This window comes from Salvelinus alpinus, chromosome 18 (genome assembly GCF_045679555.1).
Source record: "Salvelinus alpinus chromosome 18, SLU_Salpinus.1, whole genome shotgun sequence".
Classification (NCBI taxonomy): Eukaryota; Metazoa; Chordata; class Actinopteri; order Salmoniformes; family Salmonidae; genus Salvelinus; species Salvelinus alpinus.
Genome location: NC_092103.1, coordinates 2,090,186 through 2,115,693, shown reverse-complemented (window position 1 = coordinate 2,115,693; position 25,508 = coordinate 2,090,186). Strand labels below are relative to the sequence as shown.

The following is a 25,508-nucleotide window of genomic DNA, read 5'->3' as shown; positions in this document are numbered from 1 at the left end:
AGTGACACCATATGTGTACTTGGTTAGGAGACTCTACTGTGAGCAATGCAGAGAAGCCCCTGTGTTGTCCCTGCATATTATCTGCTCTGTCTGTTGCATTACCAACACACTGTTTGATATCTATGTCCATCTTCTCAAGGGTCTGTTTCACAAGGTCCACTAAGTACTGTTCAGTTGATGACTCACAGTCAATGACCGCAATCAGTCTCTCGTGGACAACATCAGTGACATATCGCAGAACTACTGCACACTGGTCTTTGGATGTTAAATCCTGTGTTTTGTCCATTTGTATTGAGAACATCCCTGCCTTTCTCACTTCAACAGCAATTGTCTGCTGAATCAACATTCTAATGATTCTGATTTTGCTTAACAACAATATAAGCTCAAGAAACTTGCCATGATTGACGGCCATATTTTCCAAGTTATATGCAGCTTCGTGCCCGTGTAGCTAAGCCCACATTTACCAATAACTTTAACTACATCAATCACACGTTTCATGACCTGCCTCCTCTTTCTGACCTGGTCTTGTTGAACTGACATTTGCTTATCACTCAGAAAGGTACAGATGTCTGCTTGCTGGCTCTGTGAAAAAAGGCTTCTGCACTTTCTCTATGGGTCTTGCTTCTCTCATGTTCCTGTACTCTCTGATGGGCATGTTTCCAGGCTTGCATGCCTCCTTTGACAAATGCACTACCACTGGCTGAAGGTTTTGCAAATGCAAGACATACTGAGCAGAAGTGAGTTACTTCATTGTATGTCAGCCATTTTCTGTTTGTGCCGTCTTTGGAGTGGAATACATTGGGAATGACACATTGAGGGGTTTGTTTTGGGTGGTACTGAAAAAATAAGTAAAAATCCTTGGACTGAGGACTGGCAAAATAATAAAATGGATTAACAGTGCTTTTGCTCTCCATTTCTATTTTCCCTGTACTGGGCTCTGAACCTCTCTCTCTCTCTTTCTTTCTCTCTGCACATCTGGTTGCTCTGCAGAATGAGATTAACGTTGTAAATAACCTAAACTTAAACTGTATTACTTGTGCAGTCATCGATTGTATGCCCCCCGATTACAGTCCTACTGATAATCTCATAAATATAGCACATATTAATCTAAAATTATAGCCTTACATGTTTAGGTTTTACCTGGAGGTTCCTGCTCTGAGTCTGACTCTGAACTGACCACCATCTCCAGTTCTGCACGAGCACCTGAAGCTCTAGTGCTGCTGCTCCTTCCTTCTCCATCTTTGCAAAGAAAATACTCTATTATCATATTCACTATCATTAGTGTATCAGTAGGCTACATTAATACAGCTCTGGGAAAAATTAAGAGTGGTCTCTTAATTTGGAGTGGTCTCTTCATTTTTCCCAGAGCTGTATATTATTGTAGTAACTTGTAATGCTGGTACTAATGGTGCTAATTATCTTTGTCATTGCTTGTGCTGTGTCACACAGGCTACTGTGTTATGTTCATGGATGTATTATGGATACGTTACTGTAGCCTGTTTCGCTGTACAGTGTATATGCACTTTCCCTAGCTTATGTGGCATGAGTCATGACCGAATGCTGGTAAGTCCATAGTCTAGGTTTACTATTTTTTACTAGTTGATCGCTATGTTGCACTCATTGCTTTGATATAATTCCTCCACGAAGACATATGACGTGCAAACTGTTTAGCCTACTGGCCGTTGTGTCACTATTATTAGCTAGGCTACTTAGCTAGCCATGCTGGGTGTTGTGTGTGTGTTTTAGCTAGTGTTTTTGACTGACCTGGTCCCTTACTGGCGAACATGGCACTTATTTTGCAACATTTAGCTGCGTCGTGGCAAGGACCTTTCTCTTTTTTATTCTCTCCCTCTCTGCTCCACCTTTCTTTTTCTGACCGTCCATTTCGCTGTGCGACTTGTCTAAAATGTTATCGGTAGAGAAGCAGGTAGACGGTTGCTATGTGCGTCGCGGAGAGACCTGATGTCATTTTTGTCATGCGCACCCTCGTGCTGGGACACTGCAGCGAGAGAGTGAGAGTCGCGACTGATGCATGGATTCTCCGTCAACTCATTCCTGCTTGCTATATTATCGCTGGTCAAGTTGACTATTCACGGCAGGCCAAAGCGACCCTCAGGCCACCGGGAAATGTACCGGTGTTCCCGACTGCCAGTCTGCAATTGATGTGGTGAAACAATGTGTGGGGAAGTAGATGCACAGAAACTCAGATCAATACCTTTGTCAGATAACACTATTAAACAAAGAATGTATGCTATTGCTAGCAATCAAGAGGAAACTCTGACTGAACAACTCAAAAACTCCCCAAATGGACGTTAGCTGTGAGGGCCGAGATGCCCATGCATTGACTTATATTCGCTATACTTTAAGTCGGGAATGCTATTCACAACGACATATTGTTCTGTCTCACGATTCCCGTGCATGCAACGGCACAGGGGATTTTCAGTGTGCTGTGTGGCTATATTGCCCAAAAATTCCATGGGATCGAATGGTGGGCTTTTGCACAGATGGGGCTCCATCTATGGCGGGAGGGCGGGCAGGCCTCTGCACTCTAGTCATGAATGTGTCTCCCTCTGCCATATGGACGCATTGTATGAAAGAGCTGAGCACAGAACTCTGAGATATACTGCAGCAGGTAACTTTGATTGTAATGCACATCCACTGCGCGCCCGCCTATTCGCAGAACTTTGTGAAGATATTGATCAGAGCTTGACAACGTTTTATTTCACACCTTGGTGGTTATCGAGGGGGAGTGTTGGAAAGATTTTTTGCATTGAGAGAAGACCTGTTGTCATTCACAACGGATGCAAAACAATAAATAATAAACCTGGTTGACGTTCTGTGTAATGAAAAAAATATATTTCTCCTTGCCTATGTAACAGATATATTTGAGAAACTGAATGAACTGAACGCAAGCATGCAGGGGAAAAAACATTCTACAGATGAGTGACCGAATCAGTGGATTCAGAGGAAATTATTATTATTGGAGAGAGTCTTTCAAAGCGAAACATGCCAACTTCCCTCGGCTGTGCAAGATTCTAACAGAAAACAGCATCAGTAAGTGTCCCACACGAGTGATGCCTGCTCACCGCCAACGCTTGGAAGAGCACTTTGGGACCTACTTCTCAATCCGTTTGACTGTGATCCTGGCTCAGGTAACATGCTGGTAAGTGAAATCGGACAGCTGATCGAGCTGTCATGTGACCGAATGCATTCACGGGTCTCTACGGGGGAAATTTGGTTCCTGACTCAAAGGGAATAAATACCCTGCCGTCTCCCTCTGAGCATTAATGCCGCTTTCAAAATAACTGGGAACTCGGAAATCTCCGACTTCAGACATCAGTGAATTCAAGACAACTGGGAAATCTAGCTCTGACTAGAAAAATTTGTTTGGAATGGACTTCCATCTTGGAATTCCAACTCTGGAACGACTTTCTGACCTGAAGATCACTGACGTCATGATTTGACCTCTTTTTCAGATTTCCCATTTGTCTTGAAAGTTCCATCAGTGCTCTCATCTGCATTAAAGCCAAATATCGATCCAGGTTGGATATGACAGCAGAGATGAGGTGCACACTGTTGACCACGCCCCCTGACTTTGAGAAGCTCTGACGCGACATGCATCTAGCACACGCATCTCATTAGTGGTGGTGAGATAAAATACATTATGTCACACTAATTTGCAATTGACTGTCATAGCCCCACATTAAAAGTATGTGATGGTGAGTTGAGAAGATCATCAGAAATACTGTTAGAATGTTTTTTAATTGACTGCCATAGCCCCAAATAAAAAAGTTAACATTGGCTGTTAATTATATACTTTTTTTCACATGGTTGGGGTCGTGAGATTTTTCAAATATCAAATGAGGTTGTGAGCCAAAATAGTTTGGGAAGCCCTGTAATAGATTGTTATCATTATAGTTGTCATGTCATCCAACAGTTAGCTACATCACATACAGTATGGGACAATGTTACACTACTGGTGCTAGTGGTGATAATGAACCAATGGAAGATTCTTATGTTAGACTGAAACTGATTGGGGTTGATTATTTGTTATTTGTTGCGATTCTAACCACTGGCATCATATCATAAATGGCGTCCAACTGTGTAAAATATATAGAAAATATAGATCATTTGATCATTTGCAGCATAGTCAACGATGAATGGATGGATACATCTCTGGGATGTAACCTGTAGTTAATAAAAGCTGTCTAGAGCCCCCCACTAACTTCAATAAAATATTGCAATTATATAAAATCTTTATTAATTACGATCAAATTAGCCTTGTCAGTTTAATTGTTTGTCGGCTCTAGGATGAAAAACAGGTCTCTGGATAGAAATGGATTTAATGGACTGACTGTAGATTTTCTTCCCTTGGTCTAGTTCTCTTTAGATATCGCTTGTGACCCAAGTGCCACACTATCTCCTATGTAGTGCACTACTTCTGACTAGGGCCCACAGTGTGCTGTGCATAGAAATATAATTAAAGCACTATATACAGTATCTCGGTAGTGCAAGTTCACAGCTCTCTTATCCAGAATTATGCGGACGTGATTTGTCTTGGAATATAGTTGGATTATGTACGCATCTTTGGACAATCAATTACTAGACTGGACTGGACATGTACTGATATGCACACAGAGTCATGAGTGGGTCCTATGTGGCTCAGTTGGTGAGAGCGTTGCGCTGGCAATACCAAGGCCGTGGGTTCAATTCTTGCAGGGATCACATGGATTTTTTATGGAGTGGAGCAGTCCCACTCCTTTTGTAATTTTGTTACTTTATTGAAGAGATAGTAAAATGTTGGAAAGACAGGGGAGATAGGAGGAACATGAGTCAAAGGGTATTGGGCCGTATTCGAACCCATGCCGACTCTGACATATGTGTGTGCCGGGTCAGCGGCTGGACTACACCGGCCACTGGGATCACATGGAGTAATGCAGACCTACACTGTAGACATACCCACAGCACCATGTTGAATCCCTATCCTGTCCGGTTTATGCTGCCTGCTGGTTATGTCTCCCTGCTAGTTATGTATGATGATACGCCCACTCTCATGCAAGTCCTTTGTCCACAGAATACTGTACTGTATGTTTTGTTTTTATGGTTGTCTGGGAACGTTCATACAGAAAACAAAGGATTGAGGAAATGGAGGGAATAAGAATGTCTTAATATAAATTCAGGAAATTAGACATGCCAACAACAGCAGTCAGTTGTACAGTGCCTTCAGAAAATATTCATACCCCTTGACTTGTTCCATATTTTGTTGTGTAACAGCCTGAATTCAAAATGGATTAAATAAAAAAAATTCTCACCCATCTACACACAATACCACGTACTGACAAAGTGAAAACATGTTTTTAGAAAAGTTTGCAAATGTATTTAAAATGAAATACAGAAATATCTAATATCTTTACATAAGTAATCACAACCCTGAGTCACTACATGTTAGAATTGCCTTTGGCAGCGATAACAGCTGTGAGTCTTTCTGGGTAAATGCCTAAGAGCTTTGCACACCTGGATTGTACAATATTTGCACATGATTCTTAAAAAATCTTCAAGCTCTGTCAAATTGGTTGTTGATCATTGCTACACAACCATTTTCAGGTCTTGCCATAGATTTTCAAAACTGTAACTCGGCATCTTCCAGTGTCTGGTGGAAAGCAGACTGAAACATGTTTTTCTCTATGATTTTGTCTGTGCTCCATTTTTAGTATTTTTTTTATCCTGAAAAACTCCCCAGTCCTTGACAATTACAGGCATACACATAACATGATGCAACCACCTTATGCTTGAAAATATGGAGAGTGGTACGCGGTGATGTGTTGTATTGGATTTGCCCAAAACATAACACTTTGTATTCAGGACAAAAAGTGAATTGCTTTGCCACATTTCTTGCCGTATTATTTTAGTGCCTTGTGGCAAACAGGATGTTTTGGAATATTTTTTATTCTGTACAGGCTTCCTTCTTTTCATTTTGTCAATTAGGCTAGTTTTGTGGAGTAAATACAATGTTGTTGGTCCATCCTAAATGTTCTCCTATCACAGCCATTAAACTCTGTAACTGTTTTAAAGTCACCATTGGCCTCATGGTGAAATCCCTGAGAGGTTTCCTTCCTCTCCGGTGACTGACTTAGGAGCGGCGCCTGTATTTTTGTAGTGACTGGGTGTATTGATACAACATCCAAAGTATATTTAATTACTTCACCATGCTCAAAGGGATATTCAATGTGTGCCCATCTACCAATAGGTGCCCTTCTTTGCGAGGCATTGGAAAACCTCCCTGGACTTTGTGGTTGAATCTGTGTTTGAAATGCAGTGCTCAACTGGGGGACTTTACAGATCATTGTATGTGTGAGGTAGAGAGATGTGGTAGTCATTAAAGCATCAGATTAAACACAATTTATCATGTATAGTTGAAGTCTGAAGTTTACATACACTTATGTTGGAGTCATTAAAACTTGTTTTTTAACCACTCCACAAATTTCTTGTTTAACAAACTATAGTTTTGGCAAGTTTCTACTTTGTGCATGACACAAGTCATTTTTCCAACAATTGTTTACAGACAGATTATTTCACTTATAATTCACTGTATCACAATTCCAGTGGGTCAGAAGTTTACATACACTAAGTTGACTGTGCCTTTAAACAGCTTGGAAAATTCCAGAAAATGATATCATGGCTTTGGAAGTTTCTGATAGGCTAATTTACATCATTTGAGTCAATTGGAGGAGTACCTGTTGATATATTTCAAGGCCTACCTTCAAACTTAGTGCCTCTGCTTGACATCAGGGGAAAATCAAAAGAAATCAGCCAAAATAATTGTAGACCTCCACAAGTTTGGTTCCTCATTGGGAGCAATTTCCAAATGCCTGAAGGTACCACGTTCATCTGTACAAACAATAGTACACAAGTATAAACACCATGGGACCACGCAGCCGCCATACCGCTCAGGAAGGAGATGCGTTCTGTCTCCTAGAGATGAACGTACTTTGGTGTGAAAAGCGCAAATTAATCCCAGGACATCGGCAAAGGACCTTGTGAAGATGCTGAAGGAAACAGGTACAAAAGTATCTATATCCACAGTAAAAGGAGTTCTATATCGACATCACCTGAAAGGCCACACAGCAAGGAAGAAGCCACTGCTCCAAAACCGCCATTAAAAAGCCAGACTACGGTTTGCAACTGCACATGAGGTCAAAGATCGTGCTTTTTGGAAAAATGTCCTCTGGTCTGATGAAACAAAAATAGAACTGTTTGGCCATAATGACCATCGTTATGTTTGGAGGAAAAAGGGGGAGGCTTGCAAGCCGAAGAACACCATCCCAACCGTGAAGCACGGGGGTGGCAGCATCATGTTGTGGGGGTGCTTTGCTGCAGGAGGGACTGGTGCACTTCACAAAATAGATGGCATCATGAGGAAAGACAATTATGTGGATATATTGACATCTCAAGACGGAAGCTTGGGTGCAAATGGGTCTTCCAAATGGACAATGACCACAAGCATACTTCCAAAGTTGTGGAAAAATGGCTTAAGGAAAACAAGTCAAGGTATTGGAGTGGCCATCACAAAGCCATGACCTCAATCCTATAGAAAATGTGGGCAGAACTTAAAAAGCGTGTGCAAGCAAGGAGGCCTACAAACCTGACTCAGTTACACCAACTCTGTCAGGAGGAATGGGCCAAAATTCATCCAACGTATTGTGGGAAGCTTGTGGAACGCTACCTGAAACGTTTGACCCAAGTTAAACAATGTAAAGGCAATGCTACCAAATACTAATTGAGTGTATGTAAACTTCTGACCCACTGGGAATGTGATGAAAGAAATAAAAGCTGAAATAAATCATTCTCTCTATTATTATTCTGACATTCCACATTCTTAAAATAAAGTGGTGATCCTAACTGACCTAAGACAGGGATTTTTACTAGGATGGAATGTCAGGAATTGTGAAAAACTGAGTTTAAATGTATTTGGCTAAGGTGTATGTAAACATCTCACTTATTTAGACTTGCTTTAACAAAGTGGTTGAATACTTATTGACTCAATACAGTTCAGCTTTTATTTTTAATATATTTGTAAAAATGTCGAAAAACATATTTCCGCTTTGACATTTTGGGGTATTGTGTGTAGGCCAGTAAACATTTTGTAAATTCAGGCTGTAAAATCACAAAATGGGGAAAAAAGTAAAGGTGTGTGAATACTTTTTGAAGGCGCTTGATTGATTTGTTTGTATTATGCAGTCTGAATATATAATATATGCCTTTATGTTGCAGACATGTTGTAGTCATCATGATATTAATAAAAAATATATACATTACTTGACCAAAAGTATGTGGACACCTGCTCGTCCAACATCTCATTCCAAAATCACGGGCATTAATATGGAGTTGCTCCCCATTTGTTGCTATAACAGCCTCCACTCTTCTGGGTAGGCTTTCCACTAGATGTTGGTACGCTGCTGCAGGGACTTGCTTCCATTAAGCCACAAGAGCATTAGCGAGGTCGGGCACTGATGTTGGGCGCTTAGGCCTGGCTCGCAGTCGGCATTCCAATTCATCCCAAAGATGTTCAATGGGGTTGAGGTCAGGCCTCTGTGCAGGCCAGTCAAGTTCTTCCACACCGTTCGAGACAAACCATTTCTGTATGGACCTCGCTTTGTGCACGGGGGCCTTACCTAAACTGTTGCCACAAAGTTGGAAGCACATAATTGTCTAGAATGTCATTGTATGCTGTAGCATTAAGATTTCCCTTCACTGGAGCTAAAGGGCTTAGCCTGCACCATGAAAAACAGCCCCAGACCATTATTCCTCCTCCATCAAACTTTATAGTTGGCACTATGCATTTGGGCAGGTAGTGATCTTGCATCCGCCAATCCCAGATTCATCCGTCGGACTGTCAGATGGTGAAGCGTGATTCATCACTCCAGAGAACGCGTTTCCACTGCTCCAGAGTCCAATGGTGGCGAGCTTTACACCACTCCAGCCGACGCATGGCATTGCACATGGTGATCTTAGGCTTGTGTGCGACTACTCGGACATGGAAACCCATTCCATGAAGCTCCTGACAAACAGTTATTGTGCTGACGCTGCTTCCAGAGGCAGTTGGAACTCGGTTGTGAATGTTGCAACCGAGGACAGACGATTTTTACATGCAGCACACTGCGGTCACGTTCGGTGAGCTTGTGCGGGCGGCCTACCACTTTGCGGCTGAGCAAAACAGCACAATAACATCACTTACAGTTGACTGGGGTAGCTCTAGCAGGGCAGAAATTTGACGATCTGACTTGGTGGAAAGGTGGCATCCTATGACGGTGCCTTTTTGGAAGACACTGAGCTCGTCAGTAAGGCCAATGTTTGTCTATGGAGATTGCATGGCTGTGTGCTCATTTTTTTTTACACTTGTCAGCAATGGGTGTGGCTGAAATAGCCGAATCCACAAATTTACTTTTGTATATAGAGTGTATTTGTTGTATTTTTTGAAACTGCACTGTCGGTTAGGGGCTCGTAAGTAAGCACTTCACTGTGTTGTATTCGGCGCATGTGACTAATAACATTTGATTTGATTTGAATGAACGAATAAACGCACAAACAAATGGACGAACAAATTACTTAAATGTAATAATTCAACTGGCGGTAGAGCCAGTCAGAGAGGTGAAAGGGACATCACTGACCTTTGTTTGTTTGTTTTACTGCAGGGTTTTGCTAAACAATTGGATGTGTCATACATTGGCAAGCATTACAACATGAGCAAATGCAAAGTGGACAACCAGTTCTACAGTGTGGAAGTAGGAGATTCCACCTTCACAGTTCTCAAACGTTACCAGAATCTAAAACCCATCGGTTCTGGAGCTCAGGGAATCGTCTGGTGAGTACTGGAATCCTCATTTTACACTCTTTATAGTGTAGTGAATGAAAATGTACATTATAGAGGCAAAACCAACTGTATACCTTAATATTTGGTTGTTGTATAATGTGTTAGTAGATAGAGTTGTGTGGCTGTATGGTCGTTGCATTATAGTCTTTGCAAAGATTTATACTGTGTATCAAGGGGGCACGTGTATTTGTATATGTGTTTGTACAGTATGTGTGAGATTAAAACCGTGAGTTTGAATAATGAAGAGTTATAGAAGAATACCAAATGGATTATTAAAGCTGCAAGCAGCAATGCTGGGGTTCAAGCTGTGGGCTCACTGTGCCACCATCAGGACAAATAGGGCACATCGCCCTAGGATGAGCTACTTCTGTCATTTTACCATGCTTGCCAAATATCAGATCTCAACATCAAACAGATCATGCAATATGCGATTGATGTATTTTGGACCATTTGTATTGATGTTGACTACTTTAAACGTCTTCTTCTCCAGAACCGTTTAACTGAGCAGTACCAAATTTGGTACATAACATCTATGTACCCATGTTTTTGAATGCAGGACTGTAGCTCAAACAATATGGCCGCTATGAGCCAATGAGCTTGCATGAATGTTTTTTCCTGTCCAACAGAGCCACCATGCAGCCAAACTGAACCATACTTTTATTTATTTTTAAATGTATTTCACCTTTATTTAACCAGGTAGGCTAGTTGAGAACAAGTTCTCATTTACAACTGCGACCTGGCCAAGATAAAGCAAAGCAGTTCGACACATACAACAACACATTTGCACATGGAATAAACAAACATACAGTCAATAATACAGTAGAAAAAGTCTATATACAGTGTGTGCAAATGAGGTAGGATAAGGGAAGTAAGGCAATAAATAGGCCATGGTGGCGAAGTAATTACAATATAGCAATTAAACACTGGAATGGTAGATGTGCAGAAGATGAATGTGCAAGTAGAGATACTGGGGTACAAAGGAGCAAGATAAATAAATAAATACAGTATGGGGATGAGGTAGTTGGATAGGCTATTTAAAAATTGGCTATGTACAGGTGCAGTGACCTGTGAGCTGCTCTGACAGCTTGTGCTTAAAAGCTAGTGAGGGAGATATGAGTCTCCAGCTTCAGTGATTTTTGCAGTTCGTTCTAGTCATTGGGGGCAGAGAACTGGAAGGAAAGGCGGCCAAAGGAAGAATTGGCTTTGGGGGTGACCAGTGAGATATACCTGCTGGAGAGCGTTCTACGGGTGGGTGCTGTAATGGTGACCAGTGAGCTGAGATAAGGCAGGGCTTTACCTAGTAGGGTCTTGTAAATGACCTGGAGCCAGTGGGTTTGGCGACAAGTATGAAGCGAGGGCCAGCTAACCAGAGCGTACAGGTCGCAGTGGTGGGTAGTATATGGGGCTCTGATGACAAAACGGATGGCACTGTGATAGACTGCATCCAATTTGTTGAGTAGTGTTATGCAGGTGAATGAGGACCCAAAAGCGACTTAATAGAAACAGAGTCTTTATTCCAGTCTTAAACAAAAACGATACTCCTGGATATTATCTTAGGTAAATCCAAAACAGGAAAACTGAAATCCTCTCGTCAGTAGAGAGGAACGACTGGAGACGCGACCACAGACTGCAGGTCGCTTCGGGAAGGCACAGGCCGTAGCTGACATAGACACCTGCTCACACGCAGCATCTGAAGAAGGCAAAAACACGACAGGGCGGAACAAGGACACAGAACAGCAAACATCAAACAAGGATCCGACAAGGACAGAAGCGGAAAACAGAGGGATAAATAGGGACTCTAATCAGAGGGCAAAATAGGGGACAGGTGTGAAAGATTAAATGAGGTAGTTAGGCGAATGAGGAACAGCTGGGAGCAGGAACGGAACGATAGAGAGAGAGAGCGAGAGAGGGAGAGAGGGAGGGGGAGAGAGAGGGATAGAAAGAGGGAAAGAACCTAATAAGACCAGCAGAGGGAAACGAATAGAAGGGAAGCACAGGGACAAGACATGATAATCAATGACAAAACATGACAGTACCCCCCCACTCACCGAGCGCCTCCTGGCGCACTCGAGGAGGAACCCTGGCGGCAACGGAGGAAATCATCAATCAACGAACGGTCCAGCACGTCCCGAGATGGAACCCAACTCCTCTCCTCAGGACCGTAACCCTCCCAATCCACTAAGTACTGGTGACCACGTCCCCGAGAACGCATGTCCATGATCTTCCGTACCTTGTAAATAGGTGCGCCCTCGACAAGGACGGGGGGGGGGAGGGAAGACGAACGGGGGCGCGAAGAAAAGGCTTGACACAGGAGACATGGAAGACAGGGTGGACGCGACGAAGATGTCGCGGAAGAAGCAGTCGCACAGCGACAGGATTGACGACCTGAGAGACACGGAACGGACCAATGAACCGCGGAGTCAACTTGCGAGAAGCTGTCGTAAGGGGAAGGTTACGAGTGGAAAGCCACACTCTCTGACCGCGACAATACCTAGGACTCTTAATCCTACGTTTATTGGCGGCTCTCACAGTCTGCGCCCTGTAACGGCAAAGTGCAGACCTGACCCTCCTCCAGGTGCGCTCACAACGTTGGACAAAAGCCTGAGCGGAGGGAACGCTGGACTCGGCGAGCTGGGACGAGAACAGAGGAGGCTGGTACCCAAGACTACTCTGAAACGGAGATAGCCCGGTAGCAGACGAAGGAAGCGAGTTGTGAGCGTATTCTGCCCAGGGGAGCTGTTCTGCCCAAGACGCAGGGTTTCGAAAAGAAAGGCTGCGTAATATGCGACCAATCGACTGATTGGCCCTTTCTGCTTGACCGTTAGACTGGGGATGAAACCCGGAAGAGAGACTGACGGAAGCACCAATCAAACGACAGAACTCCCTCCAAAACTGTGACGTGAATTGCGGGCCTCTGTCTGAAACGGCGTCTAACGGGAGGCCATGAATTCTGAACACATTCTCAATGATGATTTGTGCCGTCTCCTTAGCGGAAGGAAGCTTAGCGAGGGGAATGAAATGTGCCGCCTTAGAGAACCTATCGACAACCGTAAGAGTCACAGTCTTCCCCGCAGACGAAGGCAGACCGGTAATAAAGTCTAAGGCGATGTGAGACCATGGTCGAGAAGGAATGGGAAGCGGTCTGAGACGACCGGCAGGAGGAGAGTTACCTGACTTAGTCTGCGCGCAGTCCGAACAAGCAGCCACGAAACGGCGCGTGTCACGCTCCTGAGTAGGCCACCAAAACCGCTGGCGAATAGAAGCAAGCGTACCCCGAACGCCGGGGTGGCCAGCTAACTTGGCAGAGTGAGCCCACTGAAGAACAGCCAGACGAGTAGAGACAGGAACGAACAGAAGGTTACTAGGACAAGCGCGCGGCGACGCAGTGTGAGTGAGTGCTTGCTTTACCTGTCTCTCAATTCCCCAGACAGTCAACCCGACAACACGCCCTTCAGGGAGAATCCCCTCGGGGTCGGTAGAAGCCACAGAAGAACTAAAGAGACGGGATAAGGCATCAGGCTTGGTGTTCTTATTTCCCGGGCGATAAGAAATCACGAACTCGAAACGAGCGAAAAACAACGCCCAACGAGCTTGACGTGCATTAAGTCGTTTGGCAGAACGGATGTACTCAAGGTTCTTATGGTCAGTCCAAACGACAAAAGGGACGGTCGCCCCCTCCAACCACTGTCGCCATTCGCCTATGGCTAAGCGGATGGCGAGCAGTTCGCGGTTACCCACATCATAGTTGCGTTCCGATGGCGACAGGCGATGAGAAAAATAAGCGCAAGGATGGACCTTATCGTCAGAATGGAAGCGCTGGGACAGAATGGCTCCCACGCCCACCTCTGAAGCGTCAACCTCGACAATGAATTGTTTGGTGACGTCAGGAGTAACAAGGATAGGAGCGGATGTAAAACGCTTCTTGAGGAGATCAAAAGCTCCCTGGGCGGAACCGGACCACTTAAAGCACGTCTTGACAGAAGTCAGAGCTGTGAGAGGGGCAGCCACTTGACCGAAATTACGAATGAAACGCCGATAGAAATTTGCGAAACCGAGAAAGCGCTGCAACTCGACACGTGACTTAGGAACGGGCCAATCGCTGACAGCCTGGACCTTAGCGGGATCCATCTGAATGCCTTCAGCGGAAATAACAGAACCGAGAAATGTGACAGAGGAGACATGAAAGGCGCACTTCTCAGCCTTCACGTAGAGACAATTCTCTAAAAGGCGCTGGAGTACACGTCGAACGTGCTGAACATGAATCTCGAGTGACGGTGAAAAAATCAGGATATCGTCAAGGTAAACGAAAATAAAGATGTTCAGCATGTCTCTCAGTACATCATTAACTAATGCCTGAAAGACAGCTGGAGCATTAGCGAGACCGAACGGCAGAACCCGGTATTCAAAATGCCCTAACGGAGTGTTAAACGCCGTTTTCCACTCGTCCCCCTCTCTGATGCGCACGAGATGGTAAGCGTTACGAAGGTCCAACTTAGTAAAGAACCTGGCTCCCTGCAGAATCTCGAAGGCTGACGACATAAGGGGAAGCGGATAACGATTCTTAACCGTTATGTCATTCAGCCCTCGATAATCCACGCAGGGGCGCAGAGTACCGTCCTTCTTCTTAACAAAAAAAACCCCCGCTCCGGCGGGAGAGGAAGAAGGCACCACGGTACCGGCGTCGAGAGAAACAGACAGATAATCCTCGAGAGCCTTACGTTCGGGAGCCGACAGAGAGTATAGTCTACCCCGAGGGGGAGTGGTCCCCGGAAGGAGATCAATACAACAATCATACGACCGGTGAGGAGGAAGAGAGTTGGCTCTGGACCGACTGAAGACCGTGCGCAGATCATGATATTCCTCCGGCACTCCTGTCAAATCACCAGGTTCCTCCTGAGAAGAGGAGACAGAAGAAACAGGAGGGATAGCAGACATTAAACACTTCACATGACAAGAAACGTTCCAGGATAGGATAGAATTACTAGACCAATTAATAGAAGGATTATGACATACTAGCCAGGGATGACCCAAAACAACAGGTGTAAAGGGTGAACGAAAAATCAAAAAGGAAATGGTCTCACTGTGGTTACCAGATACTGTGAGGGTTAAAGGTAGTGTCTCACATCTGATACTGGGGAGAAGACTACCATCTAAGGCGAACATGGGCGTGGGCTTCCCTAACTGTCTGAGAGGAATGTCATGTTTCCGAGCCCATGCTTCGTCCATAAAACAACCCTCAGCCCCAGAGTCTATCAAGGCACTGCAGGAAGCAGCCGAACCGGTCCAGCGTAGATGGACCGACAAGGTAGTACAGGATCTTGATGGAGAGACCTGAGTAGTAGCGCTCACCAGTAGCCCTCCGCTTACTGATGAGCTCTGGCTTTTACTGGACATGACATGACAAAATGTCCAGCAGAACCGCAATAGAGGCAAAGGCGGTTGGTGATTCTCCGTTCCCTCTCCTTAGTCGAGATGCGAATACCTCCCAGCTGCATGGGCTCAGTCTCTGAGCCGGTGGGAGGAGATGGTTGAGATGCGGAGAGGGGGAACACCGTTAACGCGAGCTCTCTTCCACGAGCTCGGTGACGAAGATCTACCCGTCGTTCAATGCGGATGGCGAGTGCAATCAAAGAGTCCACGCTGGAAGGAACCTCCCGGGAGAGAATCTCATCCTTAACCTCAGCGTGGAGTCCCTCCAGAAAACGAGCGAGCAACGCCGGCTCGTTCCAGTCACTGGAGGCAGCAAGAGTGCGAAACTCTATAGAGTAATCCGTTATGGATCGATCACCTTGACATAGGGAAGCCAGGACCCTGGAAGCCTCCTTCCCAAAAACTGAACGATCAAAAACCCGTATCATCTCCTCTTTAAAGTTCTGATAATCGTTAGAACACTCAGCCCTTGCCTCCCAGATAGCTGTGCCCCACTCCCGAGCCCGACCAGTAAGGAGTGATATGACGTAAGCGATCCGAGCTCTCTCTCTTGAGTATGTGTTGGGCTGGAGAGAGAACACAATATCACACTGGGTGAGAAAGGAGCGACACTCAGTGGGCTGCCCAGAGTAACATGGTGGGTTATTAACCCTAGGTTCCGGAGACTCGGAAGACCAGGAAGTAGCTGGTGGCACGAGACGAAGACTCTGAAACTGTCCTGAGAGGTCGGAGACCTGAGCGGCCAGGGTCTCAACGGCATGACGAGCAGCAGACAATTCCTGCTCGTGTCTGCCGAGCATTGCTCCCTGGAACTCGACGGCAGTGTTGCGAGAATCCGTAGTCGCTGGGTCCATTCTTGGTCGGATCCTTCTGTTATGCAGGTGAATGAGGACCCAAAAGCGACTTAATAGAAACAGAGTCTTTATTCCAGTCTTAAACAAAAACGATACTCCTGGATATTATCTTAGGTAAATCCAAAACAGGAAAACTGAAATCCTCTCGTCAGTAGAGAGGAACGACTGGAGACGCGACCACAGACTGCAGGTCGCTTCGGGAAGGCACAGGCCGTAGCTGACATAGACACCTGCTCACACGCAGCATCTGAAGAAGGCAAAAACACGACAGGGCGGAACAAGGACACAGAACAGCAAACATCAAACAAGGATCCGACAAGGACAGAAGCGGAAAACAGAGGGATAAATAGGGACTCTAATCAGAGGGCAAAATAGGGGACAGGTGTGAAAGATTAAATGAGGTAGTTAGGAGAATGAGGAACAGCTGGGAGCAGGAACGGAACGATAGAGAGAGAGAGCGAGAGAGGGATAGAAAGAGGGAAAGAACCTAATAAGACCAGCAGAGGGAAACGAATAGAAGGGAAGCACAGGGACAAGACATGATAATCAATGACAAAACATGACAAGTAGACTGTTGGAGGCTATTTTGTAAACGACATCGCCGAAGTCGAGGATCAGTAGGATGGTCAGTTTTACCAGGGTATGTTTGGCAGCATGAGTGAAGGATGCTTTGTTGCGAAATAGGAAGCCGATTCTAGATTTAATTTTGGATTGGGGATGCTTAATGTGAGTCTGGAAGGAGAGTTTACAGTTTAACCAGACACCTAGGTATTTGTAGTTGTCCACATATTCTAAGTCAGAACCGTCCAGAGTAGTGATGCTGGACGGGCGGGCAGGTACGGGCAGCGATCCGTTGAAAAGCATGCATTTTGTTTTACTTGCATTTAAGAGCAGTTGGAGGCCATGGAAGGAGAGTTGTATTGAAGCTCGTCTGGAGGTTAGTTAACAAAGTGTCCAAAGAAGGGCCAGAAGCATACAGAATAGTGTCGTCTGCGTAGAGGTGGATCAGAGAATCACCAGCAGCAAGAGCGACATCATAGATGTATACACAGAATAAAGTCGGCCTGAGAATTGAACCCTGTGGCACCCCCATAGAGAATGCCAGAGGTCCGGACAACAGGCCCTCAGATTTGACACACTGAGCTCTATCAGAGAAGTAGTTGGTGAACCAATCATTTGAGAAACCAAGGCTGTTGAGTCTGCCGATAAGAATGTGGTGATTGACAGAGTCGAAACCCTTGGCCAGGTCGATGAATACAGCTGCACAGTAGTGTCTCTTATCGATGGCGGTTATGATATCGTTTAGGACCTTGAGCGTGGCTGAGGTGCCACCATGACCAGCTCTGAAACCAGATTGCATAGCAGAGAAGGTACGGTGGGATTCGAAATGGTCGATAATCTGTTTGTTAACGTGGCTTTCGAAGGCCTTAGAAAGGCAGGGTAGGTTGATATAGGTCTGTAGCAGCTTGGGTCTAGAGTGTCTCTCCCTTTGAAGAGGGGGATGACCGCGGCAGCTTTCCAATCTTTGGGAATCTCAGACGATATGAAAGAGAGGTTGAACAGGCTAGTAATAGGGGTTGCAACAATTTCGGCAGATCATTTTATAAAGAGAGGGTCCAGATTGTCTAGCCTGGCTGATTTGTAGGGGTCCAGATTTTGCAGCTCTTCACAGAACATCAGCTATCTGGATTTGGGTGAAGGAGAAATGGGGGAGGCTTGTGTGAGTTGCTGTGGGGGGTGCCAGGTGGAAAGCATGGCCAACCGTAGAAAAATTCTTATTGAAATTCTCAATTATTGTCACGCCCTGGCCTTAGTTATCTTTATTTTCTGTAATCTTTCGGTTAGGTCAGGGTGTGACAGTAGGGATGTTTGTGTATTTGTCTCGTCTAGGGTGGTTGTATGGTATAGGGGGTTTTGGGTAGAGTGTATGGGTTTGTGTTGAGTGTAGGTGTCTAGGTATGTCTATGGTTGCCTGAATGGTTCTCAATCAGAGACAGCTGTCATTCATTGTGTCTGATTGGGAGCCATATTTAAGGCAGCCATAGGCATTAGGCTATTGTGGGTAATTGTCTATGTGTAGTGTTTAGTGTCAGCACTATTTTGTTTGAATAGCTTCACGGTCGTCTGTTTGTTGTTTTTGTTCGTTTGTTTCGTCTGAAGGTACGGCACCTCCGTACCTTCAGGCTCTGATCAGGCCCTACACCCAAACAAGGGCACTGCGTTCATCCACCTCTGGCCTGCTCGCCTCCCTACCTCTGAGGAAGTACAGTTCCCGCTCAGCCCAGTCAAAACTGTTCGCTGCTCTGGCACCCCAATGGTGGAACAAACTCCCTCACGACGCCAGGTCAGCGGAGTCAATCACCACCTTCCGGAGACACCTGAAACCCCACCTCTTTAAGGAATACCTAGGATAGGATAAAGTAATCCTTCTAACCCCCCCCCCTTAAAAGAGTTAGATGCACTATTGTAAAGTGGTTGTTCCACTGGATATCATAAGGTGAATGCACCAATTTGTAAGTCGCTCTGGATAAGAGCGTCTGCTAAATGACTTAAATGTAAATGTAATGTAAATGTCTTTCTAATAAAAGGAAGATGTATTGTTATCACGCTGCGCCTTGGTCCTCTATTCAAAGTTACGACGATCGTGACAGAATTACGCACCAAACAAGGACCAAGCAGCGTGTTAAGCAACAGCAGGAGCAACCTACACAGGATTTATGGCAATGGGAGCAGAGTCTGGACTATACTACGTGGGAGGAGATCGACAGGTGGGCGATCGACCCAGGGAGAATGCCGGAGCCCGCCTGGGATTCTCTGGAGCAGTGTGAGGAGGGATACCGGCGAATGGAGGCAGCACGACGACGCGGTAGGAAGCCTGTGAGTCAGCCAAAAAAATGTATTGGGGGAGGGGGCTAAAGGGGAGTGTGGCGAAGTCAGGTAGGAGACCTGCGCCAACTCCCTATGCTTACCGTGGAGTGCGAGAGTACGGGCAGACACCGTGTTATGCGGTAGAGCGCATGGTGTCTCCTGTACGTGTGCATAGCCCGGTGCGGGTTATTCCACCTCCCCGCACTGGCAGGGCTAGATTGAGTATTGAGCCAGGTGCCATGAAGCCGGCTCAACGCGTCTGGTCTCCAGTGCGTCTCCTCGGGCCGGCATACATGGCACCAGCCTTACGCATGGTGTCCCCGGTTCGCCTACACAGCCCAGTGCGGGTTATTCCACCTCCCCGCACTGGTCAGGCTACGGGGAGCATACAACCAGGTAAGGTTGGGCAGGCTCAGTGCTCAAGGGAGCCAGTACGCCTGCATGGTCCGGTATATCCGGCGCCACCTCTCCGCCCCAGCCCAGTACCACCAGTGCCAACACCACGCACCAGGCGTCCAGTGTGTCTCCAGAGCCCTGTTCCTCCTCCACGCACTCGCCTTATGGTGCGTGTCTCCAGCCCGGTACCACCAGTTCCGGCACCACGCACCAAGCCTCCTGTGCGTCTCCAGAGTCCTGTGCGTCCTGTTGCTGCTCCCCGCACTAGCCTTGAGGTGCGTGTCCTTAGCCCGGTACCTCCAGTTCCGGCACCACGCACCAAGCCTCCTGTGCGTCTCCAGAGTCCTGTGCGTCCTGTTGCTGCTCCCCGCACTAGCCTTGAGGTGCGTGTCCTTAGCCCGGTACCTCCAGTTCCGGTACCACGCACCAGGCCTACTGTGCGCCTCAGCCGGCCAGAGTCTGCCGTCTGCCCAGTGCCGCCTGCACTGTCCGTCTGCCCAGAGCCGTCAGAGCTGCCCGTCTGTCCCGAGCCGTCAGAGCTGCCCGTCTGTCCCGAGCCGTCAGAGCTGCCCGTCTGTCCCGAGCCGTCAGAGCTGCCCGTCTGTCCCGAGCCGTCAGAGCTGCCCGTCTGTCCCGAGCCGTCAGAGCTGCCCGTCTGTCCCGAGCCGTCAGAGCTGCCCGTCTGTCCCGAGCCGTCAGAGCTGCCCGTCTGTCCCGAGCCGTCAGAGCCGCCCGTCTGTCCCGAGCCGTCAGAGCCGCCAGCCAGCCAGGATCTGCCAGAGCCGCCAGCCAGCCAGGATCTGCCAGAGCCGCCAGCCAGCCAGGATCTGCCAGAGCCGCCAGCCAGCCAGGCTCTGCCAGAGCCGCCAGTCAGCCAGGATCTGCCAGAGCCCCCAAAGCGGGTATTAACTATGGTGGAGTGGGGGCCACGTCCCGCACCCGAGCCGCCGCCGTAGGAAGGCCCACCCGGACCCTCCCCTTCTGTGTCAGGTTTTGCGGCCGGAGTCCGCACCTTTGGGGGGGGGGGGGGGGGTACTGTCACGCCCTGGCCTTAGTTATCTTTATTTTCTGTAATATTTTGGTTAGGTCAGGGTGTGTATTTGTCTCGTCTTGGGTGGTTGTATGGTATAGGGGGTTCTGGGTAGAGTGTATGGGTTTGTGTTGAGTGTAGGTGTCTAGGTATGTCTATGGTTGCCTGAATGGTTCTCAATCAGAGACAGCTGTCATTCATTGTGTCTGATTGGGAGCCATATTTAAGGCAGCCATAGGCATTAGGCTATTGTGGGTAATTGTCTATGTGTAGTGTTTAGTGTCAGCACTATTTTGTTTGAATAGCTTCACGGTCGTCTGTTTGTTGTTTTTGTTCGTTTGTTTCGTCTTTCTAATAAAAGGAAGATGTATTGTTATCACGCTGCGCCTTGGTCCTCTATTCAAAGTTACGACGATCGTGACAATTATAGTGGATTTATCGGTGGTGACAGTGTTTTCTAGCCTCAGTGCAGTGGGCAGCTAGGAGGAGGTGCTCTTATTCTCCATGGACTTTACAGTGTCCCAGAACTTTTTTGAGTTTGTGCTACAGGATGCACATTTCTGTTGTAAAAAGCTAGCCATAGCTTTCCTAACTGCCAGTGTGTATTGGTTCCTAACTTCCCTGAAAAGTTGCATATCATGGGGGCTATTCGATGCTAATGCAGAACGCCACAGGATGTTTTTGTGCTAGTCAAGGGCTGTCAGGTCTGGAGAGAACCAAGGGCTATATCTGTTCCTGGTTCTACATTATTTGAATGGTGCATGCTTATTTAAGATGGTGAGGAAGGCACTTTTAAAGAATAACCAGGTATCCTCTACTGACGGGATGAGGTCAATATCCTTCCAGGATACCCGGGCCAGGTCGATTAGAAAGGCCTGCTCGCTGAAGTGTTTAAGGGAGCGTTTGACAGTGATGACGGTGGTCGTTTGACCGCAGACCCATCACGGATGCAGGCAATGAGGCAGTGATCGCTGAGATCTTGGTTGAAAACAGCCAAAGAGTATTTGGAGGGCAAGTTGGTTAGGATGATATCTATGAGGGTGCCCGTGTTTACGGATTTGGTTTCATTGATCATTTGTGTGAGGTTGAGGGCATCAAGCTTAGATTGTAGGATGGCTGGAGGTTAAGCATGTCCCAGTTTAGGTCACCTAGCAGCACGAGCTCTGAAGATAGATGGGGAGCAATCAATTCACATATGGTGTCCAGGGCACAGCTGGGGGCAGAGGGTGGTCTATAGCAAGCGGCAACATTGAGAGACTTGTTTCTGGAAAGGTGTATTTTTAAAAGTAGAAGCTCAAATTGTTTGGGTACAGACCTGGATAGTAAGACAGAACTCTGCAGGCTATAACCCCTTTGGCAGTTATATCTTGTCGGAAAATGTTATAGTTAGGGATAGAAATGTCAGGGTTTTTGGTAGCCAGGATTCAGACATGGCTAGGACATCCGGGTTGGCAGAGTGTGCTAAAGCAGTGAATAAAACAAACTTAGGGAGGAGGCTTCTAATGTTAACATGCATGAAACCAAGGTTTTTACGGTTACAGAAATCAACAAATGAGAGCACCTGGGGAGTAGGAGTGGAGCTAGGCACTGCAGGGCCTGGATTAACCTCTAAATCACCAGAGGAACAGAGGAGGAGTAGGATAAGGGTACGGCTAAAGGCTATCAGAACTGGTCATCTAGTGCGTTCGGAACAGAGAGTAAAAAGTGCAGGTTTCTGGGCGCGATAAAATAGATTCAAGCATAATATACAGACAAAGGTATGGTAGGATATGATTACATTGGAGTAATGATGAGAGAGATATTGTCTCTAGAGACGTTTAAACCAGGTGATGTCACTGCATATGTGGGAGGTGGAACTAAATGGTTGGTTAAGGCATATTGAGCAAGGTTAGAGGATCTACAGTGAAATAAGACAATAATCACTAATCAGAACAGCAATGGAAGAGGCATATTGATATTAGGGAGAGGCATGCGTAGCCGAGTGATCATAGGGATCCAGTGAGTGGTTGGGCTGGCTGGAGACACTGAGATTTAGACAGCTAGCAGGCTAGCAGAAGGGCCTTAGAGGGACGTCACGGCGGAGGAAAGCCTGTTTTAGCCGCCGCGTGCGGTGACGTCGATAGACCAGTCGTAATGGATTAGTAGGGTTCTGAGTAGCAGAGGGGTCCAAGTCCAATTGGCAAAATAGGTATAGTGGCCCAAGAAATTGGCCGATGGATCTATTCAGCTAACAGTCCAATATGCTCTAGACAGCTAGTGGGCCGTGGCTAGCAGGCTAGCAGATGGGCATTCAGGGGACGTCACGACGTAGGGGCCTGTTGGAAAAGATCCCTCGGGCAGATTACGTCGGTAGTCCAGTCGTGATGGATAAGCAGGGCTAGTAGCTAGTGAGCTGGCTAGCTTCTGTTGAGGGATTTCTGTTCCGAGGTAAATAAAAATACTTTAGAAAAAACAGATCTACACCACATTGGGTGAGGCGGGTTGCAGGAGAGTATTTTGAAGTTGAGGTTTAGAAAAATATATAAAAGATATGCGAAGAAAAATTTATAAAACGATATATACTGTACATGGGACACGACAAGACGAAGGACAAAGACGTCTGACTGCTACGCCATCTTGGATACTTTACAGGTTAGCTAGACTCCTATGCCTGAGCATGTGTGCCAAATTCCATCACTGAGTCAAACGGATCACGACAGCTCTGTTAGAGGCTAAGAAACAATAGCCAATACTTCATTTGCTCTTCCTTGGAAAAATTGTTTTCCATTTTGACACTTTGTCAATGTAAATCTTCCCTGGTCTGTCTGTCCACTGGAATCAGGGTATCTGGGCTTTTTTAAAAGTCTGCTTAGTCTTGTGCCTCCGCTAGGGCGACACTGGACAAAACCTCCTGCTGTCTCCCGTGCCCTCCTTTCCAAGGTGATTGTGTACATTTGCAAAAGAGCTGGTAACCATATAGAATTACTAGAGTGGAGTCTAAATCCCTAAGCCTTGGATGGGGAATCACATTCTAGTAATTATATTGCTATGGATGGTACAGAGACAGAGAGGGCCAGTCTAATTCGTCTGGTTCTTTTACAGAGTCACATCACAACAGTATTAACACTGCAAAAACACATAACTCCCTATACGGAAAAAAAATATAGGCTGCAGTACTACAGTACAGCCTTGGACTCTTTGCATACTGTTGTCCTGTCTCCAGACTGCAAATAACAGAGAGAAATGCATATACTGAAATCAACATTATTATGCAGATTCAGGAGATGTTCCCCTGTATAACAAGACTATGTTGTGACCACGAGAGAGGGAGACCTGGGCATGTATTCAAAAGCATCTCAGAGTAGGAGTGCTGATCTAGGATCAGGTCCTCCCTGTCTATATAATCTTATGTATTATGTTCTAAAAGGCAAAACCGATTTTAGATCAGCACTCCTACTCTGAGACTCTTTGTAAATATTCCCCCTTGTTATGCAGGGGAACGTCTCCTGAATCGTATTATAGGGTACAACAGATTGCACTATGGTGTGGTTAAGACTATCCATGGTTGTAATCTTCCCCAGTAATTCAGATCGGTGTATTCCGGCGTATTTTATGACCCACAGCCTGGTCAGAGAGCTTTCAGACAGAGATAGACACCGTCTTAGGACAGATGCATTAGCAGGTTGGGCTAGTGGTGAGAACGTCACCCCATCCCTTACATCACATGGCTCTCAGAGTGATGGCTTTCTAAGGTCCTTATTGGCTCCAAGCTTTCCATGAACATTATGCTTCTGTTTCCATGGCCACACCATCCATCCTGCAGAGTTCGTAGAAAGATATAGCTACAGTATACCTCCCGAGTTCTAACGTTACTCTTTGTTTTATAGACTTTATATTCACCACAAGGTTTCTAGCAATAGTTTTGAATGTCAATATAGAAATGAGGATAAATGAAAGAGATCTTACAAAACTGAGTAAATAGATTATTCCAAGATATAGTACAGAATATTCTCATTCAGTGAATTGTGTATTGCTGTTAGTTTGTATGATGAACACACTGTAATTTATGTTAGGTAGTTCATATGATGAATACTAACGCTGTCAGATACATCTATTATTCCCCTGGAGGCCTGGTGCCAGAATAGTAATGTAATGCTCTGGTTGATTGGAAATAAATTAGCTTTTGCTTCTGCTGTGATGGGATTCTGTTGAGTCAGCATATCGCATACTGCACAGTGTAATATCCTACACATATATACGCACTCACACACACAAACACACGCGCTGTTGTTCCTTCCTATTATGGTGACTTCTGACATTCAGCTGATCATTTGACACAAAGATGCCCTCCTTAGAATTGGCTTCCTGTGACTAATGTTCTTATGATCCCAAGGAACGGTGACAGTACAGTAGGTCATTAAAGATATATTATCTCTGGCTTTAAAGAACCACTGTTGCGCCTTTACTTGGGAGAGGAGGACAGGTGTAGGGGTTTTTGTCAGCTGTTAGGGTAACATTTTTTTTATCGCTTTGGTGCGATCTTCACCAGTATTTTCACAACTCATAGTGCAAAACTCAAAACAGATCATCATAAAGATATTTGTTGCAAAACTCTAAGCACATTTTTTATTCACTAAGTACAACACGCACAATCATACAGTACATTCTTCACCAAATTGAATCAGTGTTTCATTGCAATACATGTTCTTATAAAGTAATTGCCTTTCACAATGCAATGCTGACAACTTTTAATATGGTTCTCTTCTCATTTGTTAAAATACATTTACTATTTTTTAATCTGACTGCTCTTAATTGATCATCGCTAAACCGTTTGGTAAACCTATAGATGGTAAACCGGTTTGTCTACTACAGATTTTGAGAACTACATAATGAAAATGTATGTCTGTAAACTAGAAACATATAAAGTATGATTTACACAGAGTGTACAAGACATCAGGAACACCTTCTTAATATCATGTTTTGACCTCAGAACAGCCTCAATTCGTCGGGGCATGGAAGGTGTCGAAAGCGTTCCACAGGGATACTGGCCCATGTTGACTCCAATGTTTCCCACAGTTGT

General features: G+C 45.8%; 1 protein-coding gene across 10 annotated transcripts in view; it reads left to right on the top strand.

Annotated features, from left to right (window-relative positions):
- Window positions 1-25,508, top strand: part of LOC139544473 (mitogen-activated protein kinase 10-like) — a 108,781-nt gene that overhangs the window by 21,042 nt on the left and 62,231 nt on the right. For all 10 annotated transcript variants that reach the window (XR_011668880.1, XR_011668879.1, XM_071351601.1 and 7 more), the window contains one exon: window positions 9,693-9,862. Coding sequence is in view for 8 of the 10 variants with exons in the window: in XM_071351601.1 (XP_071207702.1) it covers window positions 9,693-9,862 (170 nt within the window). In the remaining 2 variants the exon portion in view is untranslated. The remainder of the gene's footprint in view (window positions 1-9,692; window positions 9,863-25,508) is intronic.